Source organism: Pristiophorus japonicus, chromosome 11 (genome assembly GCF_044704955.1).
Source record: "Pristiophorus japonicus isolate sPriJap1 chromosome 11, sPriJap1.hap1, whole genome shotgun sequence".
Classification (NCBI taxonomy): Eukaryota; Metazoa; Chordata; class Chondrichthyes; family Pristiophoridae; genus Pristiophorus; species Pristiophorus japonicus.
Genome location: NC_091987.1, coordinates 189,594,353 through 189,619,128, shown reverse-complemented (window position 1 = coordinate 189,619,128; position 24,776 = coordinate 189,594,353). Strand labels below are relative to the sequence as shown.

At 43.0% G+C, this 24,776-nt stretch overlaps 1 protein-coding gene across 1 annotated transcript in view; it reads left to right on the top strand.

The window, feature by feature from the left end:
- LOC139275894 (galactosylgalactosylxylosylprotein 3-beta-glucuronosyltransferase 1) overlaps positions 1–24,776 on the top strand; it is a 209,628-nt gene that overhangs the window by 169,034 nt on the left and 15,818 nt on the right. Inside the window, exons 2-3 of the mRNA XM_070893118.1 lie at positions 14,409–14,551; positions 19,194–19,708. Of these exons, the coding sequence (XP_070749219.1) occupies positions 14,440–14,551; positions 19,194–19,708 (627 nt within the window). The 5' untranslated portion in view covers positions 14,409–14,439. The remainder of the gene's footprint in view (positions 1–14,408; positions 14,552–19,193; positions 19,709–24,776) is intronic.

Sequence of the window (24,776 nt, the reverse complement as noted above, 5' to 3'; positions counted from 1 at the left end):
TGTCCTCATCCAGGCTAACATCCCCAGTATTGAAGCACTGACCACACTCGATCAGTTTCGCTGGGCAGGCCACATAGTTCGCATGCCAGATACGAGACTCCCGAAGCAAATGCTTTATGCGGAGCTCTTTCATGGTAAACAACCAAAGGTGGACAGCGGAAACGTTACAAGGACACCCTCAAAGCCTCCCTGGTAAAGTGCGACATCACCACTGACACCTGGGAGACCCTAGCCGAAGACCGCCCGAGGTGGAGAAAGTGCATCCGGGAGGGCGTTGAGCTATTCGAGTCTCAACGCCGCGAGCGTGAAGAGGTCAAGCGCAGACAGCCAAAGGAGCGTGCGGCAAACCAGCCCCACCCACCTCTTCTCTCGACGAATGTCTGTCCCACCTGTAACAGGGTCTGTGGCTCTCGTATTGAACTGTCCAGCCACCAAAGAACTCACTTTGGGAGTGGAAGCAAGTCTCCTCAATTCTGAGGGACTGCCTATGATGATGATCGGTCTGCATTTTCCCCACTGTATTTTTTGCAAACGCTGTTTTTTTGAGAGCAGACTAAAATCTGCAAGTTTCGCCAAAGTTTTTGTGCCACACTAAAGTGCTTACGTCCGATTTTTTTAGTTCCTGATTTTTTGACATCACTGGGGACAGAACCTGCCGGGTGCGCCATTTCTGGCCATTTAAGCGAATTTGGCCAAGTAGGATATTTTCAAAATTAGTGCAGTGCACCGTTCTGAAAAACCTTACCTACACTTAAGAAAATCGGCGCAGAGAAGACACCATTGTTTTAGCGGAGCTGAAGACACAGCTCCGAGGGCGGGGGTTCTTTTGGCCCAGAATTGCAGCGACACTGTAGAGATGAAATAAATCCATAAATACTATTAATAGCTGTTACAAAAACTCTTGAAGGACTGGAGACATTGTTCACAGAACCCTGGGTCTGAACTCATGATCATTTTTAAGTGTTGCATCTGATAGGAGAATTGATAAAGTTTGCGCAGCATTTCTCTACATATCATTCATAAGCTCCTGGTTTCATATATTGAGATTTCAGTCTGTTGTCCCAAGTCTCACTGAGTGATTTATTTTACAAAGGGGAAATGCTTTATTTGTGCCTCAGCCCTTCAGTGTGTCCCTCGTTGCCCTGGCAACCTCAGTTTTTCGGCGCAGAGCTTAAACACCACCCACAGAGCTTAAGGACAATCTGCGTCGTTCCAAAATGAAAGGTTATGCTGGCGAAAATTGCAACTTTTTTTTTGGCGCAGTCGGGCCACTAAAAAATTGGACGTACCTCCACAACTGTGCCAAAAAAGTCCACGTGGTGGAATTTTGGGCCCATCGTGTCTGATCTGTGAAAGCTTCTGAGAATGAGGAAGGTTTGTGTTTGGACATTGAACGAGGACAGGTTTAGGCTCAGCTGTGATTAAATAGCTCAATGTTTAAATATTCCCCCGGCATTCACTGTCCAGGTTCATACATGAAGATGGGGGCTAGCCAGCGTGCAATTATAGAATCGCAGAATAATTGAATGGTTACAGCACAGAAGAAGGCCATTTGGCCCATCGAGCCCGTGCCGCCTTTCTGCAAGAGCACTTCAGCTCGTCCCACTCCCCTGCCCTTTCCCCGTAGCATTACCATCTTTTTTCCTTCAGGTACTTATCCAATTACCTTTTCAAAGCCATGGTTGAATCTGCCTCCACCACCTTTTCAGGCAGTACATTCTAACCACTCGCTGTGTAAAAAGGTTTTTCCTCATGTCGCATTTGGATCTTCTACCAATCACCATAAATCTGTGTCCTCTGCTTCTCAACCCTTCCACCAATGGGAACAGTTTCTCTCTATCTACTCTGTCCAGACTCTGTTCATGATTTTGAACACTTCTATCAAATGTCCTCTCAATCTTCTCCGCTCTAAGGAGAACAACCCCAGCTTCTCCAGACTATCCACGTAATTGAAGTCCCTCACCCAAAGTTAGCGGCAGGCACTAATGATTTAAAACTCCGATAAAATTCGCCGTTTGCACTCCAGTAATGAAGTGGAGCGCTAAATCAAGTGTTCCATTTCCTTCTTGGAGCACTAACAGCAGCAGGCGGGCCGGATACCTCACTGGGCCATGCAGCCCTGCCGCGTTCAATGGCACCTTCCCTCCCTTAAAGGGAAGGGCCAATCTCTGCAGGCTCCGCAATATAAAAGGTACATACCTGGACTATCAAGGGAGCGGTGAACCCGCGCAATCAGCCCGACACTCGAGCAGAGTGCTGGGCTGAACGATCGCAGGAAGGAACCCATGAAAACAACAAGAAAGGTGAGGTTTTTTTTACTTATCTCGGCCACATCGCCTTTAAGCACCATCCCAGTAACAACCGGCCGCCCGATTCACGCTTTCGCCTGGCGCTGCTGAAGGAGCGGAAGTTAATTTCGGGACAAAGCACGCTCCAGGGCGATGCACACAGTGATGATGTCATGATCTCCGGGAGCAGCAGATCGAGGCACCACGCCGCAGACCGCCGCTAAACTCCCGCCCAATATGGCAAGAGTTGATGTGAGCGCCGTGCCTGGTCGCAAAGGCATTTGTGCCCCGTTAGCGCCTCCCGGGGGACTAACGGGAGGCGCAAATGCACCCAATTTCTCCCCCTCTGCCTCTATTTATGAAGCTCTGGATCCAGTATGCTTTTGTAACTGCTTTCTCAACCTGCCCTGCCACCTTCAATGATTTGTGCACATATACCCCCCAGTATCTCTGTTCCTGCAACCCCTTTAGAATTGTACCCTTTGGTTTATATTGCGCCTCTTCATTTTTCCCACCAAAATATATCACTTCGCACTTTTCTGCGTTAAATTTCATCTGCCACATGTCCGCCCATTCCACCAGCCTGTCTATGTCTACTTGAAGCCTATCACTATCCTCCTCACTGTTCACTATACTTCCAAGTTTTGTGTCATCTGCAAATTTTGAAAGAAAAGCAGTGGTCCTAGTACCGACCCCTGGGGAACACCACTGTATACCTTCCTCCAGTCTGAAAAACAACCGTTCACCACTACTCTCTGTTTCCTGTCACTTAGCCAATTTCGTATCCAGGCTGCCACTGTCCCTTTTATTCCATGGGCTTCAACTTTGCTGGCAAGCCTATTATCAAACGTCTTTTGGAAGTCGATATACACCACATCAACCGCATTGCCCTCATCAACCCTCTCTGTTACCTCATCTGGAATGCACTGCCTGAGAGGGTGGTGGAGGCAGACTCAATCGTGGCTTTCAAAAGGGAATTGGATAAGTAACTGAAAGAAAAATGTTTCAGGGCTATGGGAAAAGAGTGGGGGAGTGGGACTAGCTGAGGTGCTCTTGCAGAGAGCTGGAATGGGCTCGACGGGCTGAATGGCCTTCTTCTGTGCTCTAACCATTTTATGATTCTATGAAACAGAGAACATTTCGACCATATCACACTGCACTTCGACTTGATCGCATCAAAAAAAATATTCCACACTGTCCCCATTCGCAGGCGAAATATTTACCTTTCTGCTCAGCCATTTCACCGAATCTGACAGAGTCCAGCTTAAGGAAAAAGGACTTGGACGCTGTCTGCACATCTCTGTCTCGCAGTAAATCTCCTTGACCTGACACCAGGCCATGTATTTTTCACCCTAGCTGGACAGCAAGCCAGTGGTTTGGCCCCTTATTCTCTCTCTGTCTCCAGATTGGCCAGTAGGGCTGCCAATTAAACTGCCTACTGCCCCTCTGGGTAGAGGCCCCTCCTGCTGTTTCTCAAGTTAATAATATCACCCAGACATAATGAGCAACGACTGCTCAGAGAAAATAATTTAAATCAGCATAATCACCCAATCTCTTATCTGGGATGAGTTAATGACTTACTGTCTCAGAGGGGAATGATACACAAGTAGCACCGTTCCACAAACTGAGTCTTCTAGCTTTACCTGCACATCTTCCAGGCTTTCTGTTGAGAGCACGTAACTCCTTGAGAACAACATTTCACTTGAAAGTAACATTTTATTATCAATCAGACCAAGTCTGTTCAGTCTTTGCCGATTGTTACAACCTTTCAGTTTTGGTATCATCCAACGTGCAACAAAGATTTACAAGGATGCTACCAGAACCGAGAGCTTATAATGATCAGGAAACACTGACCAGGCTAGAGCTCCTTTCTCTAGAAAAGAGATGGCTGAGGTTTTTTAGAGGTTTTTTAAATTATGAAGTGGTTTGATATTTTATATTTTAAATGCTCCATCATTGATGGCCGTGTCTTCAGCTACCTAGGTCCTGCCACTGAAGCACTGACCACACTCGACCAGCTATGTTGGGCAGGCCACCATTGTCCGCTGCGAGGAGGATGCTATAAGGCTGCAGAGTGACTTGGATAGTTTAGGTGAGTGGGCAAATGCATGGCGGATGAAGTATAATGTGGATAAATGTGAGGTTATCCACTTTAGTGGTAAAAACAGAGAGACAGACTATTATCTGAATGGTGACAGATTAGGAAAAGGGGAGGTGCAACGAGACCTGGGTGTCATGGTACATCAGTCATTGAAGGTTGGCATGCAGGTACAGAAGGCGGTTAAGAAAGCAAATGGCATGTTGGCCTTCATAGCGAGGGGATTTGAGTACAGGGGCAGGGAGGTGTTGCTACAGTTGTACAGGGCCTTGGTGAGGCCACACCTGGAGTATTGTGTACAGTTTTGGTCTCCTAATTTGAGGAAGGACATGCTTGCTATTGAGGGAGTGCAGCGAAGGTTCACCAGACTGATTCCCGGGATGGCGGGACTGACATATCAAGAAAGACTGGATCAACTGGGCTTGTATTCACTGGAGTTCAGAAGAATGAGAGGGGATTTCATGGAAACGTTTAAAATTCTGACGAGTTTAGACAGGTTAGATGCAGGAAGAATGTTCCCAATGTTGGGGAAGTCCAGAACCAGGGGTCACAGTCTAAGGATAAGGGTAAGCCATTTAGGACCGAGATGAGGAAAAACTTCTTCACCCAGAGAGTGGTGAACCTGTGGAATTCTCTACCACAGAAAGTTGTTGAGGCCAATTCACGAAATATATTCAAAAAGGAGTTAGATGTAGTCCTTACTACTAGGGGGATCAAGGGGTATGGCGAGAAAGCAGGAATGGGGTACTGAAGTTGCATGTTCAGCCATGAACTCATTGAATGGCGGTGTAGGCTCGAAGGGCTGAATGGCCTACTCCTGCACCTATTTTCTATGTTTCTATGTTTCTATGGCTGATCTTCTACCTCAACTCCACTTTCCTGCCATCTACCCATATCGAGGGAGAGAGGAAGGAAGGAAGGATGGATTTATATAGCGCCTTTCATGACCACCAGCCATCTCAAAGCGCTTTTCAGTCAATTCAGTACTTTTGGAGTGTAGCCACTATCGTAATGTAGGAAACGCGGAAGCAAATTTATGCACAAGCAAGCTCCCACAAACAGCTATGTGATAATGATCAGATAATCTGTTTTTGTTATGTTGATTGAGTGATAAATATTGGCAAGGACAGTAGAGACAACTCCCCTGCTCTTCTTCAAAATAATGTCATGGGATCTTTTACGTCCACCTGAGAGCAGACAAGTCTTGATTTAATGTCTCATTCGTAATGTTGTATTGTTGTAAATAGGAACACGAGTGGCCCCTTGAGCCTGCTCCGCCTTTCAGTAAGATCATGGCTGATCTTCTACCTCAACTCCACTTTCCAGCCCTCTCCCCATATCCCTTCATTCCCTTAGTGTCCAAATATTAAAGTGTTTCTTCATTCATGTTATATTTGAGGGTTCTCATTGGGGTCAAAATGGCTGACATTTTTTCCGACACAAAAAAGGAAATTGGAAAAATGTGCAAAAAGGACAAATGTTATCGGGCATGTGGAGAGCGCAGGGCAATGGAACCCTTCCAAGGAGTTGTGACAAGAGTGATGGACCGAGTGACCTCGTCCTGTACAGTACAGACTTACACTTACAATACCAGCCACTAGACACAGATTGGGAGCAGGAAACAAGTCAATTTTTCCTCTCCCTAGCTGTGGTATATTTCATAAAGATTGTTCTAAAAAGAATTGCTCTTGTCATTCTCAGAGGACAAGACTATTCAAAATTCTAGTGCTGTTGATGGAGATGTAAAAAATGTTTTATTTTTGAGAGGTATAATAAAGCATGAGTTTCACTTTTCTTCATCAATCGTTACAGATGAGATGGAATACAAGGATAAGCTGGTGAAACAGTACATTGCTAATATAGTTTGAAGCACAGGTTAAACACTGCGCTCCCGCATATATCTCAGTGTATGAGCCTTGCCGTTATAAATCTGGAATCCTGTGCACAATATAAAATGCTAGTTTTTCTTTCAGTCATAAATGGACTTCTGCAGATGAGTAATGTGATCCTACAGAGTGGTGGTGTTAGCATCTGTGCTCTGTGTGGACTGCGATCTGAGAGGCGGGACTAAGTCGGGGTGTGCGGACGGAGGTTGTGGGGGGGAGGAGGTGAAAATACATTCCTGCTTCCAGAAGTGTCGGCATCTGAAAAAATTGTTATGCTGCATAATCTGGTTAACTGAACTCTTCATGACTCGGAAAGCTGTGCTGATGCTACAGGATGTGATTGGCGATAAAGGGGCCTTCCCTTCCCTGGCGTAACTGCAAAAGGCGGAAAATCCCAGTCCCTCTTCCCACCATTTCCCGTCCATTCATTTTAATGCCTGTAGTTTTCCTAAATGCACTCCCGGCATTGGAGGCGCCACATCTGGAGTGCGCATCTAAAATATCGCCTCGTTCCCTGCATTAACATCATGGCAGTTTTGGGCTGAAGTTCAGAACTCACTTTTGGATTATGTTTTCCCCGACCCCTCCTTATTCTACATAAGTTTGCTTTTGATCGGCCTTCAGTTAGACCTTAATAAGCAAAAGGTTATTCTCCATTAAAGTCCATGGATGGATTTAGAAACATAGAAAGTAGGTGCAGGAGTAGGCCATTCGGCTCTTCGAGCCTGCAACACCATTCAATATGATCATGGTGGATCATTCACCTCAGTACCCCATTCCTGCTTTCTCTCCATACCCCTTGATCCCTTTAGTCATAAGGGCCACAGCTAACTCCCTTTTGAATGTATCCAACGAACTGGCCTCCACAACTTTCTGTGGTAGAGAATTCCACAGGTTCACAATTCTCTGAGTGAAGAAGTTTCTCCTCATCTTGGTCCTAAATGGCTTACCCCTTATCCTTAGACTGTGACCCCTGGTTCTGGACTTCCCCAACATCGGGAACATTCTTCCTGCATCTAACCTGTCCAATCCCGTCAGAATTTTATATGTTTCTATGAGATCCCCTCTCATTCTTCTAAATTCCAGTGAATATAAGCCTAGTCGATCCAGTCTTTCTTTATATGTCAGTCCTGCCATACTGGGAATCATTCTGGTGAACCTTCGCTGCACTCCCTCAATAGCAAGAATGTCCTTCCTCAGATTAGGAGACCAAAACTGTACACAATATTCAAGATGTGGCCTCACCAAGGCCCTGTACAACTGCAGTAAGATCTCCCTGCTCCTCTACTCAAATCCTCTCGCTATGAAGGGCAACATGCCATTTGCCTTCTTCACCGCCTGCTGTACCTGCATGCCAACTTTCAATGACTGATGAACCATGACACCCAGGTCTCGTTGCACCTCCCCTTTTCCTAATCTGTCACCATTCAGATAATATTCTGCCTTCGTGTTTTTGCCACCAAAGTAGATAACTTCACATTTATCTACATTATACTGCATCTGCCAATCATTTGCCCACTCACCTAACCTGTCCAAGTCATCCTGCAGTCTCTTAGCATCGTCCTCACAGCTCACACTGCCACCCCGCTTAGTGTCATCTGCAAACTTGGAGATATTACATTTAATTCCTTCGTCTAAATCATTAATGCATATTATAAATAGCTGAGGTCCCAGCACTGAAGATTGCGGTACCCCACTATTCACTGTCTGCCATTCTGAAAAGAACACGCTATTCCTACTTTTTGCTTTCTGCCTGCCAAGCAGTTCTCTATCCACGTCAATACATTACCCCCCAATACCATGTGCTTTAATTTTGCACACTAATCTCTTTTGAGGGACATTGTCAAAAGCATTTTGAAAGTCAAATGCACCACATCCACTGGTTCTTCCTTGTCCATTCTACTCGTTACATCCTCAAAAAATTCTAGAAGATTTGTCAAGCATGATTTCCCCTTCATAAATCCATGCTGACTTGGACCGATCCTGTCACTGCTTTCCAAATGCGCTGCTATTTCATCTTTAATAATTGATTCTAACATTTTCCCCACTACCATTGTCAGGCTATAATTACCTGTTTTCTCTCTCCCTTCTTTTTTTAAAAGTGGTGTTACATTAGCTACCCTTCAATCCATATGAACTGATCCAGAGTCTATAGACTGTTGGAAAATGACTACCAATGCATCCACTATTTCTCGGGCCACTTCCTTAAGTACTCTGGGATGCAGACTATCAGGCCCTGGGGATTTATCGGCCTTCAATCCCATCCATTTCCCGAACACAATTTACTGACTAATAAGGATTTCCTTCAGTTCCTCCTTCTCACTAGACCCTCGGTCCCCTAGTATTTCCGGAAGGTTATTTGTGTCTTCCTTAGTGAAGACAGAACCAAAGTATTTGTTCAATTGGTCTGCCATTTTTATGTTCCCCATTATAAATTCACCTGATTCTGACTGCAAGGGACCTACATTTGTCTCCATTAATCTTTTTCTCTTCACGTATTATAGAAGCTTTTGCAGTCAGTTTTTATGTTCCCTGCAAGCTTACTCTCATACTCTATTTTCCCCCTTCTAATTAAACCCTTTCTCCTCCTCTGCTGAATTCTAAATTTCCCCCAGTTCTCAGGTTTGCTGCTTTTTCTGACCAATTTATATGCCTCTTCCTTGGATTTAACACTATCCCTAATTTTCCTTGTTAGCCACGGTTGAGCCACCTTTCTCATTTTATTTTTACGCCAGACAGGGATGTACAATTTTTGAAGTTCATCCATGTGATCTTTAAATGTCTTCCATTGCCTATCCACCGTCAACCCTTCAAGTATCATTCGACAGTCTATTTTAGCCAATTCACGTCTCATACCATCGAAGTTACCTTTCTTTAAGTTCAGGACCGTAGTCTCTGATTTAACTGTGTTACTCTCCATCATAATGAAGAATTCTACCATATTATGGTCACTCTTCCCCAAGGGGCCTCGCACAATAAGATTGCTAATTAATCCCCTCTCATTACACAACACCCAGTCTAGGATGGCCAGCTCTCTAGTTGGTTCCTCGACATATTGGTCTAGAAAACCATCCTTATACACTCCAGGAAATCCTCCTCCACCATATTGCTACCAGTTTAGTTAGCCCAATCTATATGTAGATTTGAGTGTGGGAGCGAGATTCGAACAAATGGATGAAAAGTCTGTTACTGCTTTCGGGAAGAATAGCTACTTACAGACCATTACTTTTTCATCCAAATTGTCATACTGAGGAAAGTAGTCCCCTCAGTCACCACAGATCTGTCCCGATGGAGCAAATGGTCTCAGCTGGACCTCAGTAAAAAAAAAGTAGAAGAGTTCAGATCTCAATTGGGTCAGATCTTGCTGGAGCGAGATATCTCATGGCGTACGCCGTTAGCTAAACTTTTTCCTGCACACTTCAGCTCAAAAATATTTTGCGGCGTAACTTGCTGGAAGTGTGCGCTGATAATGGCGTGGTGAGGACAATGGGGCATCGGGGACCTCAGTGAATAACGAGACTGACAGCGTATCCCCTTAACCAATGAGATGTAAGGATTGAGAAATAAACAGGGAACCAACTGAGAAGAAGGGCAAATTAAAGTCCAATCAAGTACAAAAAGAGAAATAAAGAGAGGGAAGAGACAGAAAGGAAAATTAAGAACTTATTTTTTTTAACAATCTCTAACAGCAATTTACCACAATTATTGTTCAATTTCTGGACCAGAGAGGTTGATTGGCATCACATTAACGATTATCACATTGCTAAAAATATACTTACGCTGTTGATTGCCAGACTTACATTTCTGTGGTGAGTTAAATGGGCAATTAATGTGCAAATCAGCAAGTTCTTAAAAATAATATGGAGGCTAAGGGCAGGTTGCTGTTTTTGCAAGCAAATGGCGGAGTGTCGTAAATCGATCGACAATTTCTGGAGATTAGCAACTCACGCCGTATCTCTTATTCCCCAAATTTGCTGGCCGATTTGTGCGCTGATAACGGTGTCTTGTCTTTAATGCACCATTATTTTTCCAGCAAGATCCAGCCCAATATAATGAGAACATAAGAACATAATTTGGAGCAGGAGTAGGCCATTTGGGCCCTTGAACCTACTCCGTTTTTCAATGAGATCATTGCTGATCATCTGCCTCAACTCCACTTTCCTGCACCATCCCTATAATCCCTTGATTCTTTTAATATCCCAAATCTATCTTAAATATACTCAACGACTGAGCCTCCACAGCCCTCTGGGGTAGAGAATTTCAGAGATTCACAACCCTCTAGATGAAGAAACTTCTCATCTCATTCCTAAATGGCTCACCCCTTATTCTAAGACTGTGCTCCTTGGTTCTAGACTCCCCAGCCAGGGGAAACATCCTCTCTGCATCTACCCTGTCAATCCCTGTAAGAATTTTGTCGGATTCTTTTGTCAGGCCATGAGTTTGTAACAAAGTTGCACTGTATCTTTTTTAAAAGTACTGCACAATATGAACCGTAAAAGCTGGAAATTCAGCATCTAACCCTATTGATTCATAGGGTGTGAACTCTCATCATGCTTTTGCCAGTTTTCACACTGCTTTTCCTCAAGGTGCTGGGGTACAGTCTAACACAGCAGTAGCAGCAGGCCTTTTCTACTTCACACCAGTGGCCATTCTTGACGAGTGAGCATAGGCAGTGAGTGCTAGCAGGCCATTCATCTGTGGAAGGCATTACGTTTGAGTCCGACTTTGTCTTGACCGGACAGCCATCATGCAACCTTTCCAAGTTGAGCCGATTGGATAGCAATCAGGAGTGGCTGATTTTCTCTCTCCCTAGCATTGCTCACTGTGACCATTAGAATCATCGACACAGCCTGACTGTGTGTAATAGCTAAAATAAACTGCATGTTAATTCAGTTGCTTGGATCCGCCCCCTAATGATTGGTTCACTCGGTGTCTTCAATCCATGGGCAGAAGCCACCTAATGTTGAATTAAAACCAAACCAGAAAATGCAACATGCCATTAACTTTCACTCTCTGCCAATTTCCAGCTATTTTCTAATCAGTACTAAGCCAGCATAACAATTAGCAGTGTTCAGACAATACCCATCCTGACCTGTGCCTTAATTGTACAATAATAAGACTCAGTTAAGATTTATAACAGACGAGTTTCCCAAACCAGCATTCCCTGCTGTCGGTATAGAATGGTTTCAGCACGGAAGAAGGCCATTCGGCCTGTCGAGCCCATTCCGGCTCTCTGTAAGAGCACCTCAGTTAGTCCCACTCTCCTGCCCTTTCCCCGTAGTCCTGCAAATTTTCTTCTTTCAGGTACTTATCCAACTCCCTTTTGTAAGCGGCGATTGAGTCTGCCTCCACCATCCTTTCAGGCAGTGCATGCAAGATCCTAACCATCGCTGCATAAAAAAGCTTTTTCTTATGTCGCCTTTGGTTCTTTTGCCAATCCCCTTAAATATGTTTCCTCTGGTTCTCGACCCTTCCGCCAATGGGAACATTTTCACTCTATCTGCTCTGTCCAGACTCCTCATGATTTTGAACACTTCAGGTAGTTTTAAGATGTGGATATGCTTCCATTGTGAACTAGATTAAAACTTGTCTGTTGAAAATATTAACTGAGTCTTATTATTGTATACAAACGCAAAATACTGCGGATGCTGGAATCTGAAATAAAAACAGAAAGTGCTGGAAATCTCAGCAGGGCAGGCGGCATTTATGGAGAGAGAAACAGAGTTAACGTTTTGGGTCTGTGACCCTTCGTCAGAACTGGAAAAGTTCGAGATTTAACAGATTCTTAAGGAAGTGGGGGGCAGTGAGAGGGGAAGGAGAGGAAATAACAGAAGGGAAGGTCTGTGATAGGGTGGAAGGCAGAAGAAATTCAGAGACAAAAGGGATGATGATCAAAAATGAGATGGTAATGGCACAAGTTAAGAAACAAAAGATGAGTCTAGATGGGGTGTGAGTGGGAATCATCACCGGCTGCCATGGGACAGAGAAAAAAAGGCGGGGGGGGGGGGGGGTTGTAAAAAAAAAAAAGGAGGGAAGGGAAAAGAAATATGGGCAGAGGTTATGGTTTGAAATTGTTGAACTCAATGTTCAGTTCAGAAGGCTGTTCAGTGCCTAGACGATAGATGAGGTGCTGTTCTTCGAGCTTGCGTTGAGCTTCATTGGTATATGTTCTGTTGTGCAACTGTTCCAAAATGTACACTTTAATTTATCTGTGCTTTTGTAACCTTATAATCAGAGAGAAAGGTTTTTATATTTGCTTAAAGAATAGCATGTCTTTGTATTAAATTTTCATCATATCTATTAACTGACTTCTACAATCACATCAAACAACCCTTTTTAAAGTTCTGAGTGTGTTTGCCGATCGCTCTGTGTTTGTATGTGTGTGTGCGAGTGTGTGCAAGTGCGTTGGTTGGCTCAGGGTTATAAGTGGGTGAGTGAGAATTCGGGAATCTGGGGCTCGATTTGACATTTCTCCTTTATAACCTTACAGTACGCAATGAAAAGTAATTCAGACACTTCTTCAAAAGCTTTCCAAAATATAACAAACCAAAATTCCCTGATGTCTGTGGGCTATTGTTAAGAACGTCCTGAAATCGCATCTATCTGGAGCACACTGGATTGAAATCTGCACGTTGTGTATAACACATGGAAGGATGAATTCCCCTGTGTGCTTTGTGCTTTAATATGATAAATCTGCTCTTTATGAAAGCTCATAGTGTTCAAAGGAATCTCCCTATGCCTAATGTAATTTTGACAATTACCGGCCAGTTATACCAAACAGTTGCATTGATGCGAAGAACAAACCTGCGTGGAGTAATTCAGGTGTGAAGTCACCCAGAGTGTCTTCTGGCAGAAATTGGGAAGGTCACCTCCAAATATTAGTCTTGCCTCACTTGGAAATCACACCTGCTACAGTATAACTGCAGCCCGCTGTGAAGTGCTAAGGTTCGCAGCTGGTTCAGTGAATTGGTCAGTGATTTACCTCACTGTATGATAGCAGTAGCAAACAGGCAGCCCTGAGTGTAACTGGCAGACAGCCCTGAATACCATACAGTGGGACAGAGGCAAGACATTCAACGACCCCACTGTTGGTTGAGTTCTCCAATTGATCAGTCTGCCCACGTCAACCGGTAATACACATGGGCATCCATTAGTGTCGCTTAGTCTTATCGCTTTGAAACTGTGAAAGATCAGACTTTAGTTTATGAAAACCCACACAGTTGGTCTGCGCTGCTGCCAAGTGTGTTATATGTAACACTGTGACAACTCAGTCATATGTGAAAGTATCGTGTCCAGCCAATCAGCGCATTATATTTTACACAGACTTATTAAAACATTTCAGAATCTTAAGAATCAGAAATGAATCGGTCTAAACAGTGAATTTGATTTTTTACCCTAATTAAGTTGATTTTATGCATAGCCATGATGACAGCAGCTATAATGTATTATTTAATGAGATGTAATTTATTTTACACTAGTTGACAATATTAGCCCATTGCATTCTAATTCCTGCAATAACCATTATGTTGTACGTATTGTATATATGTTACCTCACCCAAACAATTAGGAAAAATAACATTCAAGTACTCTTTTTAAATCATTTATTTATAATCACATCACGAGAATCCCAGATTAAAAAGGGAGAGATATTATTTTAATCTCAGGACACTGTCTCTCCTGAGTTAGGATATCATTCCTGCACTGGTTTTGGTTTGGAATTTACAGGGGCTGACTGTAAATCTGAGGCACTTTCCCCAGATTGACACAGCATTGCTGACTTGAGAGGTCAAGTCAGGAAGCATCTCCCAGGGCTTTGTCACTGCTTCTCTGTAGTGATTGCTAGGAATGCTTAGAGTTGTTCTTCCTCTGATTTCCCTTTGGCCTAAACTCTCGGTTTGCATGAGGCAGCACAGCTTAACTTAGGAATTCCGCACATGGAGAAGTGTGGGTGGAAGACTATGTCCCACCACGCCACCAGTGTTTTCCCCCAAACTGGACACCATAGGATCGTCTGCACGCAAAGTCTTACATTAAAGAGTGGATAAAGTAGAAATATCTTGTGCACCATGTGTAGAACATTTTGATCTCTGTCTGTTGAATGCACTGTAGTTCTGAACCTTGTGGGGTTTGTGGTAGGTGATGAAGAAATGTAGGACCAGCCCTGGAGATGCCGAAGAGACGAGACATCCTCGCCATTGTGTTGATTGTTTTACCCTGGACTCTGCTTATTACAGTCTGGCACCAAAACACCGTCTCACCTCTGCTGGCCCTGCGAAAGGGTAAGTGACAACCAGGCTTACTGACTCACCGAAATGGCTGTTCATCGTTTTAAAAAATAATTCTTAAACGAAACATGAAGCGAGATGTTCCACAATGTCCTCTAGATGTAGGAATCTGGAAAAGAATGAGTCTAGAGATGCGATATGAGAAGGCAAAGAGTTAACATGTTTGTATGACATTCCTCTGTCTACTATTTTAAAAGAGACATTAATCGCATAACTTAATATTCCCGCTAAATTAGCAGATAGAGAAACGTCCTACAAATGCTAATATTGCAGCGCCATTTCTAGGTAATGCAGAAGAATCAATAACTAGGATTTTTGTTTAGATTAAAAAGTGAAACAATTAAAGGAGCCTTTCTAAACTGAAATGGATACAGGAATGTAATTAGGTTTTGTATGGCTATTTTGCTTTAAATAAATTATTTTCAATTGTTTTGACTTATTTTCTTAAGTATAATCTAGCGGGCAGATTTTCGGCTTTACTGCCTGGTCGTTAAGCATTGCCTCTGTGGAGCGTAAGGAGGAAAATTGGTCACATCCCAGTAAAAGGACCCATCTGATTTTCCGTCCGTTTAAATAAATGGAAGAAATATCAGAGCGGTCCTGTAACGGTTGTGAGATCCTCCCCACTGGACTTTTGTCTTTGTGCTCCGTCCAAGACGCAGGAAAGCTGAAAGTATCAGGCACATGACAGATTACTAAAAGGATAGATTGTGGCGAATATGAATAAGGAAACAGTAACTGACTGAGAAAGGATAGTATTGGAGAGCGAGTGCAACAGGAAACATTGGAAAATTAATAACAGATCTTCAGTTGTGTGACAGAATTAATTAGAAAATTAATCAGTCAAACATTCACAACAGAAAGAAACAAGAAAGCAGCATGATCGAAAGTCTGTTACATTAGAGATTATTAAAACATACGAACAGATGAACGGGGGCAGCTGGGGCCCATCATCCTGTCCTATACCCACATGGTGTAACTTCTGCTCACCATCATTCTCATCCCCTTCCACCAGCCACGGAATCTCCAAGGAGAAACAAAAATTCATAGAAAAAGAATCTTACATCTATTTAGGAAGTTGTGGCAGATGATTGGGAGAACTCCTGCTGATGCTCAATCCCAGTGTTCTATATGAGGCCAGACTGAGGCCTCATACAGGGGCAGAATAGTATTTCCTGTTTGCTATTAAATTGTCTTGGAAATACTTTCTAACATTTCACCTACTTTTGCTATAGCCCCACATCACAGGCTGTGGACCTTCAATAACATGTGCACTATAACGCCCAGCTCATGAGAACATAAGAAGTAGGAGTAAAGCATTTAGCGCTTCCAACCTGCTCCTTCATTCAATAAGATCTTCTACCTCAACTCCACCTTCCTGCACTATCCCCATATCTCTTGATTCCCTTAATATCCAAAAATCTATCGATCTCTGTTTCGAATATACTCAATGGCTGAGCATTCACAGCCCTCTGCAGTAGAGAATTCCAAAGATTCACCACCCTCTGAGTGAAGAAGTTTCTCCTCATCTCTGTCCTAAATGGCCGAACCCTTATTCTGAGACTGTGCCCCCGAGTTCTAGACTCCCCAGCCAGAGGAAACATCCTCACAGCATCTACCCTGTCAAGCCCTGTAAAAATGTTATATGCTTCAATGAGATCGTCTCTCATTCTTCTAAATTCTAACTCCTTCTCCCATTCAGCAGGCTTGGTACTCAACTATTATGGTGTACATGTTCTTTGTATTGCCCCTACACAGTGTATATTGCTATATCTATCTATACTAAACAACATCTGCTGGATTTGGGTCCATTCCCCCGATGCACCTAGATCTGCCTGCAACCTATTTTTTCAGGCCCTTACACCTGCATGTAACTTTGTATCATCTGCAAACTTGTGAACAGTTCTCTGGACACTGTCATCCAGATCACTGATAAAGACAAAGAGCATCAGCCATAATAATAATCCCTGTGGGGCTCCACTCGTGACCAGTCGCCGCACAGAACCATTGAGAATCCAACCAGTTCCTTATCCAACCCGCAAATCTGCCATAGGATTCAACCTTATTTATAAGCCTTAAAGTAATGAAGATTGACCTGGTCTAAGACTTTATGGGACCCACACATTGCTTACAATTTAGAGATACAATTAAAGCTTACCATACAACCCGAGTGTAGTTTATACAATGTTACAGGGCCAAATATTGCCACAATATTTACAGGACATCCTTTGACTTCTCAGTTACTGTCCCTCTATGATCCTGCTTGCTCAAGTTGTGCTCCTTCAATATACACACGCACATACCTAATAAGGAAATCATATTTAATTTTTCAATAAATCTCAGTCTCTCTCACCTGGTGTTGGATGAAAATTAGTTCATTATCCTGCACAAAAACAGCCTGAATCTGGCTTCGGCGCACCTTTTGATTTTACTGCCATATGACTATCAATTATTTTGTAATTTCACTCAGGAATATTGATTATGTCATAGATACAACCAGATTAATCCAGTTTTAGTCAGCCTCTTAAATGGAGATAATGATCAAATCTAATTTCAATTACTCTCTTTTCAAGCCTAATTTTAAGTGAATGTAAATCCGATATTCGAAGATCAAGTTTGCAGTATGAAAAATTTACAATAATCATGATATTCATTTGAATTGACCCTTCAACTGATAAAAGTATTACATTACCAGGAGCAATATTGGATTGCTAGATACTGGACCTGTTCTGGTCAGTCACAACCCAACAGTTGGGAAATGCACTTTGTACAAAGTCCCATTGTTAGACAGCACATGTGAGGTAAAAGGTAGGAATTCATACCTGCTAAGGACAGTGTGGCTCAGGCATAAAATAATGGAAGCTCCCATGCATACACTTTGCATGGTTGAAGCTGGACAAGTTGTATGATTGTCACAGAGCAGTAGTGTTAGTGATGGAGGACCTCTATCATTTTTATTCAGTCTTTTGGACACATATAACACCTGAACAAATATGTTTTCTTGTAAAAGCGTGTTAATTATCCTCAGCAAATGGGATACTCCATATATTCACACAAGTTAAATGTATCTGTGTTTTTTTAAACAAGTAATATTTTTCTGCCTCCTTTTTCAGTATACGCAAGCCATCCACAGTCCTTGACCAAGGGGTTAGAGAACGTGACCCCTCATGTTTGCTAATGATAATCTGTAATTAGGCTTCGTTAGATACACAAAACCCAGGTTGACTTGTCCTCAGATTTTTTTCATACCCAACTTCATTTGGAATAGCACTGTATCTCCACTGTTCCTTCCCTTGAAAGCGAGACTGAAGTCGGATGCTAGCTAGGAGCAGAATTGTGATTGTGAATCCAGGTCCCTGCACTCTGTGGTGCCCTCATTTACCTTTTACACTTCTGAACTGTAAATGTATTGGACACATCGGGCTGGATTTTCGCAAAGTTTGCGATCGGGTTTTCGCCGCGATTTGACCCTCCCTGGCGAAAAGCTGGTCGCAAAGCCCGGACGGGATCCTCAGCTCGTTGTTTGCGGTGGCAATGGGACGTACCGCCAGGGAGAGGAGCGCCGACGTGCAACGCCGCAAATTGCGTTACCGCCGGACTTTCGTCTCTCTCCCAACCCATACGCCGTGCCCAGAATAGCGACAGGTCAAACCTGTCGGTGCAGCCCTGCCAGCAGTGGTAAGTATGAAAACCTGAAAAAAAGATATGTTAAAGTTTTTTTTCAGCGATTCGATAAATAAGTGTCTTGGAAATGTTTTCTGAATGCTTTTTGGAACTTTAAAAATTTCCCCCTCCCAAGGCCTCTCTCGCAGTGCTCCCGGCCTCGGACTAAATTTGGTGAAACGTGCGTTTTTGCACTGCAAATCCTCGTGCAACGCCCCCCTTACTGATGCATCCCTGGTGCAAACGCAATACCCAAATGTTCGGCCTAAAATCAGTAGCGCAGTGAAAATGGTAAGTTTCACGTATCGCTACCGTTTTCGACGAAAAATCCCGAAAGTTGAAAATCAGGCGCATCATTGTGTTTCAGCTTGGCTCAGTTGGCAGCACTCCTGCCTTTGGGTCAGAAGGTTATGCATTCAGCCCCGCACCAGCACTTGAGCATGTAATCTGAGCTGGCACTGCAGTGCAGTGCTGACTGAGTGCTGCACTGCCGGGAGCGCCATCCTTTGGCTAAGTCATTAAGGCAAGGTCCAGCCTGATTGGTTGGGTAGATGTTAAAGATCCTATAGCATTATTATAAGAAGAGTATGGAGTTCTCCTGGTGTACAGGCCAATATCACCAAACCATAATGTTATTCATTTCATTCCAATCATCCTTTTGTTTGTGTAGAATAGCTACTGCTATTAGCAGTTGCATTCCAAAAGTAATTCATTTGATGAAGTATTTTGATTTGTTTTGATCTGATAATATGCTATATAAATGCAAGCGTGATCATTATATATTATATCACATTGCCTAGAAACATGGTACAGAGACATGACAGGATGTGAAGCGCCATCTAGTGATGGAGTTGGAGCTCCCCTTTACTGGTAGCAATTATCAATAACAAATCAAGGCCCAGAATGTACTCAGTCACTGTAAATTTTAGAAAAGCAAAACTAAGTTGATGAACTTTTGTAATTTTCCTTTCAGATGATGGGAGTGAGAATGGCAACCGCCGAGATCTTGGTCAGTCATCAGACTCCAAGGAATATTGTCCGTCAGATAAGGATATTGTGGAGGTGATCAGGACAGAGTATGTTTATACACGGCCTCCTCCCTGGTCAGACATCCTCCCCACAATTCACGTCATCACTCCAACTTACAGCAGGCCTGTACAGAAGGCAGAACTGACGAGGGTTGCGAACACCCTGCTCCACGTGCCCAACCTTCACTGGATAGTGGTGGAGGACGCACAGAGAAGAACGACACTGGTGACCCGACTCCTCAAGGAGACGGGCCTGAACTACACGCACTTGAATGTAGAGACACCACGCAGTTACAAGCTAAGGGGGGACATTCGGGACCCTCGATTCCCGCGTGGCACCATGCAAAGAAACCTGGCACTGAGATGGCTGCGGGAAATGTTCAATTTAAACAACACGCAGCAAGGGATCATATATTTTGCAGATGATGACAACACATACAGTTTAGAGCTGTTTGAAGAGGTAGGTTATAACTCGTAACAATGGGTGATGGTGATTGGAGTAGATGGCAAGGTTGTGTCCAGAACAATGGGTTCACATAGTGTCTCAGAGGCCTTTTCAGGAGTGGTGGGGGTCTGGAACTCACTGCCTGAAAGGGTGGTAGAGGCAGAAACACTCACCACATTTTAAAAAGTACTTGGATATGCACTTGAAGTGCCGTAACCTACAGGGCTACAGACCAAGAGCTGGAAAATGGGACTGGGCTGGGTAGCTCTTTGTTGGCAGGCGCAGACATGATGGGCTGAAATGCTGTCAATTTCTACGACTGATTCTATGATTCAAACCATGGGGCAGAAATAAGGTCATTTAAGAAGACCACCTGAACCCTCAGGTTACAGCTTTTAACATCCTGCTCTCTGATCTCTCACGTAACGTACATTGCATACATTTGGAATCTCTATTTATTCACACACTCTCAGCTGCATACATCAACTGTACAAATAGCATATGTCTCTTGTGTAAATGAGGTAGTTATCCTGTGTAAATAGCATTCTCCTGTGTATACACTCAGGGGGGGTAATTTCAGGAGCTAGTGGCAACGAATTTTGTATCAGAAATCATGGGCATGATGCCTGCAATATCTCAATATTAGGACAAGGTTGTGTACCGCCTGTGCATATCTAAAAAATTACTCCCCACTTTACACAAACACCATTGTTATATGTCTCCATACAGTATTCAGTTGCTTTAAAAAGCACATTGCTAACCAGGTAACGTAGTTTACTTGGATTTCCAAAAGGCAGCCAGCAAAGTTCCTCACGTGAGACTAGTTGGGAGTGTCAATGCTTATGAATAAATTATAATTTATCTAGATGGACTGAGAACTGGTTGACAGCAGAAGACAAAGGGTGATGAAAAATGGGAAAATAGCTAATAGTATGCCACAGAGATCTGTCCTAAGTCTTTTGATCATGGTATTTGTGAATGATACGGAACAAGGTATGGGTAGGATAATTTTACTAAGTTTGCAGATAAGACAAAACTATGCGGATGGGTAACAAGAAGAAAGAAGACTGGTTCTCTTCAGAGAGACTTGGCTCAATGATATAGAGGGTCGAGGTAATATGGATAAACATCGACAATACGTATGTGATCAAAAAGCAGTACATGTGTCGAACATGGAAGAGTGTCCACCGATCGAGTCTGGAAATATGTAGTCAGTGTGAAGCAATTATCAATTAACTAGATTGGGTTCTTGGTGCATCTGCAGGGCATTGGATTACAGGTCAGAACAAGTCATGCTAATATTGTACAGATCGAGGCCAGCCCTGGGGTAAAATATGTGGATTTAGTTACACTGTCCCATAAAGGATAGAGCTTAATTTTAAAGGGAAGAATAGCAAGAAAAGCTCAAACCATTAAACTTAAATTTTTGCGGAGAAAAGGCTGAAGGGAGACATGTCATAGCCTTCCAAATAGTGGATGCTTAGAGTAAATCATTTTAACTTGGACAATGAGCAATGGACGAGAGGATGCAAGTATAACATTCACAATCCTTGGAGGTTTACCACCCCGCTCCCCCATTAGTTTGATACAAATTTGCTGCATCTGCTCATACTTTCCTGTTAAATATTAATAAACTGTTATTTTTCTCCTACAATCTGCAGACTTTTAATATGCCAGCCTGGCATAAACTACACATTATTTATTGATTTAGCTAATCTGACCTATTTATTTTAATCTTGGTAATACCCTCCACTTTGTCTTTGATGCTCTCCCAGGTTTCTCAATGAAAGGACAAGCTGCCTGTTTTTCCGATAAAACCCTTGAGTTGTGTACATGTAAGGTCATTATGGAAAACCCTCTGGGCCCACTGAGTTCCAAGCCCAATTCCTGATCTGTGCTCCCAGCACACAAAGCTTCGTAAAATCAATCTTCTGACTCCACCTTAACATTGCAGAATCTGGCAGCTACGTTGCAATTGAAATTCTAAAAGCCCTCCAGTATGTTTCCTGCAGAATGGCTGTGCATTGGTCCATTACAGCCGACTTTTAAATATCTGTATTTTATGATGACACGCAGAAGTGTTTTACCTCAAAAGAACAGAGGAAGTCAGTGATAATGCTCGCGGGCTAGTTTTTACAAGTACATTTACTTTCAGTACTACATGGGCCATTATGCCCCAACTTAAAAAAACAATATTCAGCCCATTAGGATTGTTAGAATATGTAATATAGTTTGCATAAATCACAATGCTTTATAGCCCATAGTGACAGAGTAATGATAAATATGGTAATGAGACAGTGACAAATGAAATATATTCCCATCATTTGTCTTTCATTAATATTGCACTTAACTTTGCATCTTCGACAGATTATTAAGAGTCTGGTTGTTAGAGCTGACCTTTCTACTGTTCTCACTTTTTTTTTGACAATACGCGTTAAAATATTCATTAATATAAGGAATCCTCAACAACAACAAAATGGAGGCGCTTTATCTGTAGCACCTTATGCTAAATAGCTAGTCTGTGAAACTCCACAATCAACTGCCGAAAGATCTTGAAGCAGAGCATCACTCAGGCAGTTAGAGCGAAAACATTAGCAGAAAGAAAGAAGTGTCGGTCCTGTGGTTATGTGGGTGAAGAGAGCGGCCAATTTGCGCACAGCAAATTTCACAAGCAGGAAATGAAATGGATGATGGGTTCATTTGGTTTTTGGTGATGTTGACTGAGGAAGGAATGTTGGCTAGAGCACCAGAGGAACTCTATACCCTTCTACAGAACCGAGCCAAGGTAGCTCTTCTACAGCATCCTGAACAGACAGGCGTGACTTTAGTTTAACCTCTCAGCTGAAAGACAGCGGAGGTGAAATTGCTCCTGGGGAAGGTAGTGCAAAATGGGCGACGGCGAATCAGCAGCCTATTTTACACCCTGTCTGATTTTGTTTTCCACTGACTTTAATGGAAACAAACATCGGGCGGGGTGTAAAACAGACTGTCGAAGCACTGTTACCATTTTACCCTATGAAGACCAGTTTCACCTCTAGCACATCTGACAATATGGCTATCCCTCTGTGGCATTGGAGTGTCAACCAAGATCATGTGCTCAAATCCTGATTTGTGATCTGTATGTTCATCATTGTCTTACATTGTTAGGGTGATGTGCCTATGCCCAGCCTTTGAGAGTATCAGTTGTGAAGCATGTTAGTTTGGATTGGATAGTTACAGTTTTTCTGAAGACACCCCCAACTGTGCTTGGAGATCGAGGGGTAGATTTTGGCCTGGGCCCCTTTTGCGAACCCAGAGGCTCTGAGGATCGATGGAAATGCTTCCTCTGAGCTGCGGCACTGGTTGGGCTTCCAATGGCAGCTCGCTCGAGCGAAGCCATCAACGTCAGTACTGTCACAACCTTTTGTTTTAGAAAGTGGGTTTACTTCACTTTTGCCTGGAAAAATATGAGTGACTCATGCAGCTGGATCAAAAATTCTGTCTGTTCCTAATGCAGTCTTAGAACATATCAAGCATATCAACCTTTTTGTTATACACACCTCTAAATAAAAAAGATGCAAACACATTTCTGTTTTCATCAGAAATGGTCTTGTATATCTGTATTATTAAGGGTTTGAGCTTAACTTTGATATTATGCTGTCACAAAATGTGAATTAACTCAGGTTACAGTTTTTTTGATCATATCTGTGATATATTCTTATGACATCGCTAAGAAGCACATTACACAAGATGGCTCTTACACAGAAACTGTCATCATGTGACTTTGCCACATGACCCTTTTATTGTATTTACATCAGTAGTTGCATTACCACAGCAGTCCACAAGGTGGAGCAGTAGTCCACTAGGAGGAGCTCTATTACAATACCCATGACTATAATCCCACTGACAAGCAGTGGGATGGAGAAAGTAGGGAGGAACATCCCAAGGGTAGACTGAATGGTGTGTTTCATACCACAGGCTTTGTCCAACATTACACGGATGAAGTACTACAATTGGCGCTTCAAGGGATCCACAGTGGTTCATTGGCAGTTCTTTGGTCACTTGATGCCAGTCTTGATCTTTATAAAAGGCCAGCACACTGTTCTGAGAATAATCCGTGCAGCAATTGGCTGACCCTTCAACTAATTTTGAACACACTTTCTTGCTCCAATTGTTTCTCCAGTAATGAAGCGCTGCTTCTTCCCGCTCTGAAAAAGTCATTGTGCTTGTTTTACACCAAATGCATAAATTCCATGGACAATTCATTCAAAGCCTCGTGTAAAACAATCCAGATTCTAAAAATATTATTGCATCGTATTTTGGGATTGTGGGCAAAACACATAAAACCCAAGATCTGTCCTCAGTCCCAAATCAACAGTGCAGAAATCTGTTTTTAATCCTTCAAAATGCCACCATGGCAGTTTTATGCTGACCTCGGTTCCTGTTTGTTCAGCTGTGTAAAGTTAATAGAAATATCCATTAAATATTCTACAATTCTGTAAATGTTTTCGATACATTTAGCAGTATGATATCTTTAGCAAATGTTGTTAGTGCAGCATATGCCCCCACATGGAGCCCTAGACTCTTCAATCTGGATCGTCAACAATCAGTGTTTAAATCCACAACTGCACGCTGAGAATCTTTTCTGCACTTCATTTTCTGCTGAATTGTGAAAAATTTCTACCAAAACTAAAGCAATGGGAGGGGTTGGGAAAGGAACCTCAACTAAAAAGTGAGACGGTTCCTCATCACTCTCTTGCCCTGTAGCTGACTGAATACAGTACAGACACCCCTTCCAGATTGGACAATTAATTGTTTGCTATGGAAGCTGATGATCCCTATACTGAGCATTAAAAATAATTTTTAAATATTCACTCGTCAGATTGTGGAGCTTAAAAACCATCAAACATCTTCAGCTCCTCAGATACTTGAGTGAGTAAATGCACGATGTGGTGTGACATTTAGCCACATTGGCCAGGAGGTTCCACGGCTATCAGTGGGGACACCTGAATTACTCTCGATGTTGCAGGCTTGAAAGTCAGTAAGGTTTCGCTCTCCTGATCACTGTCCATCAGCTTCTCTTCCTCTCAGGTAGTCCCTCGGA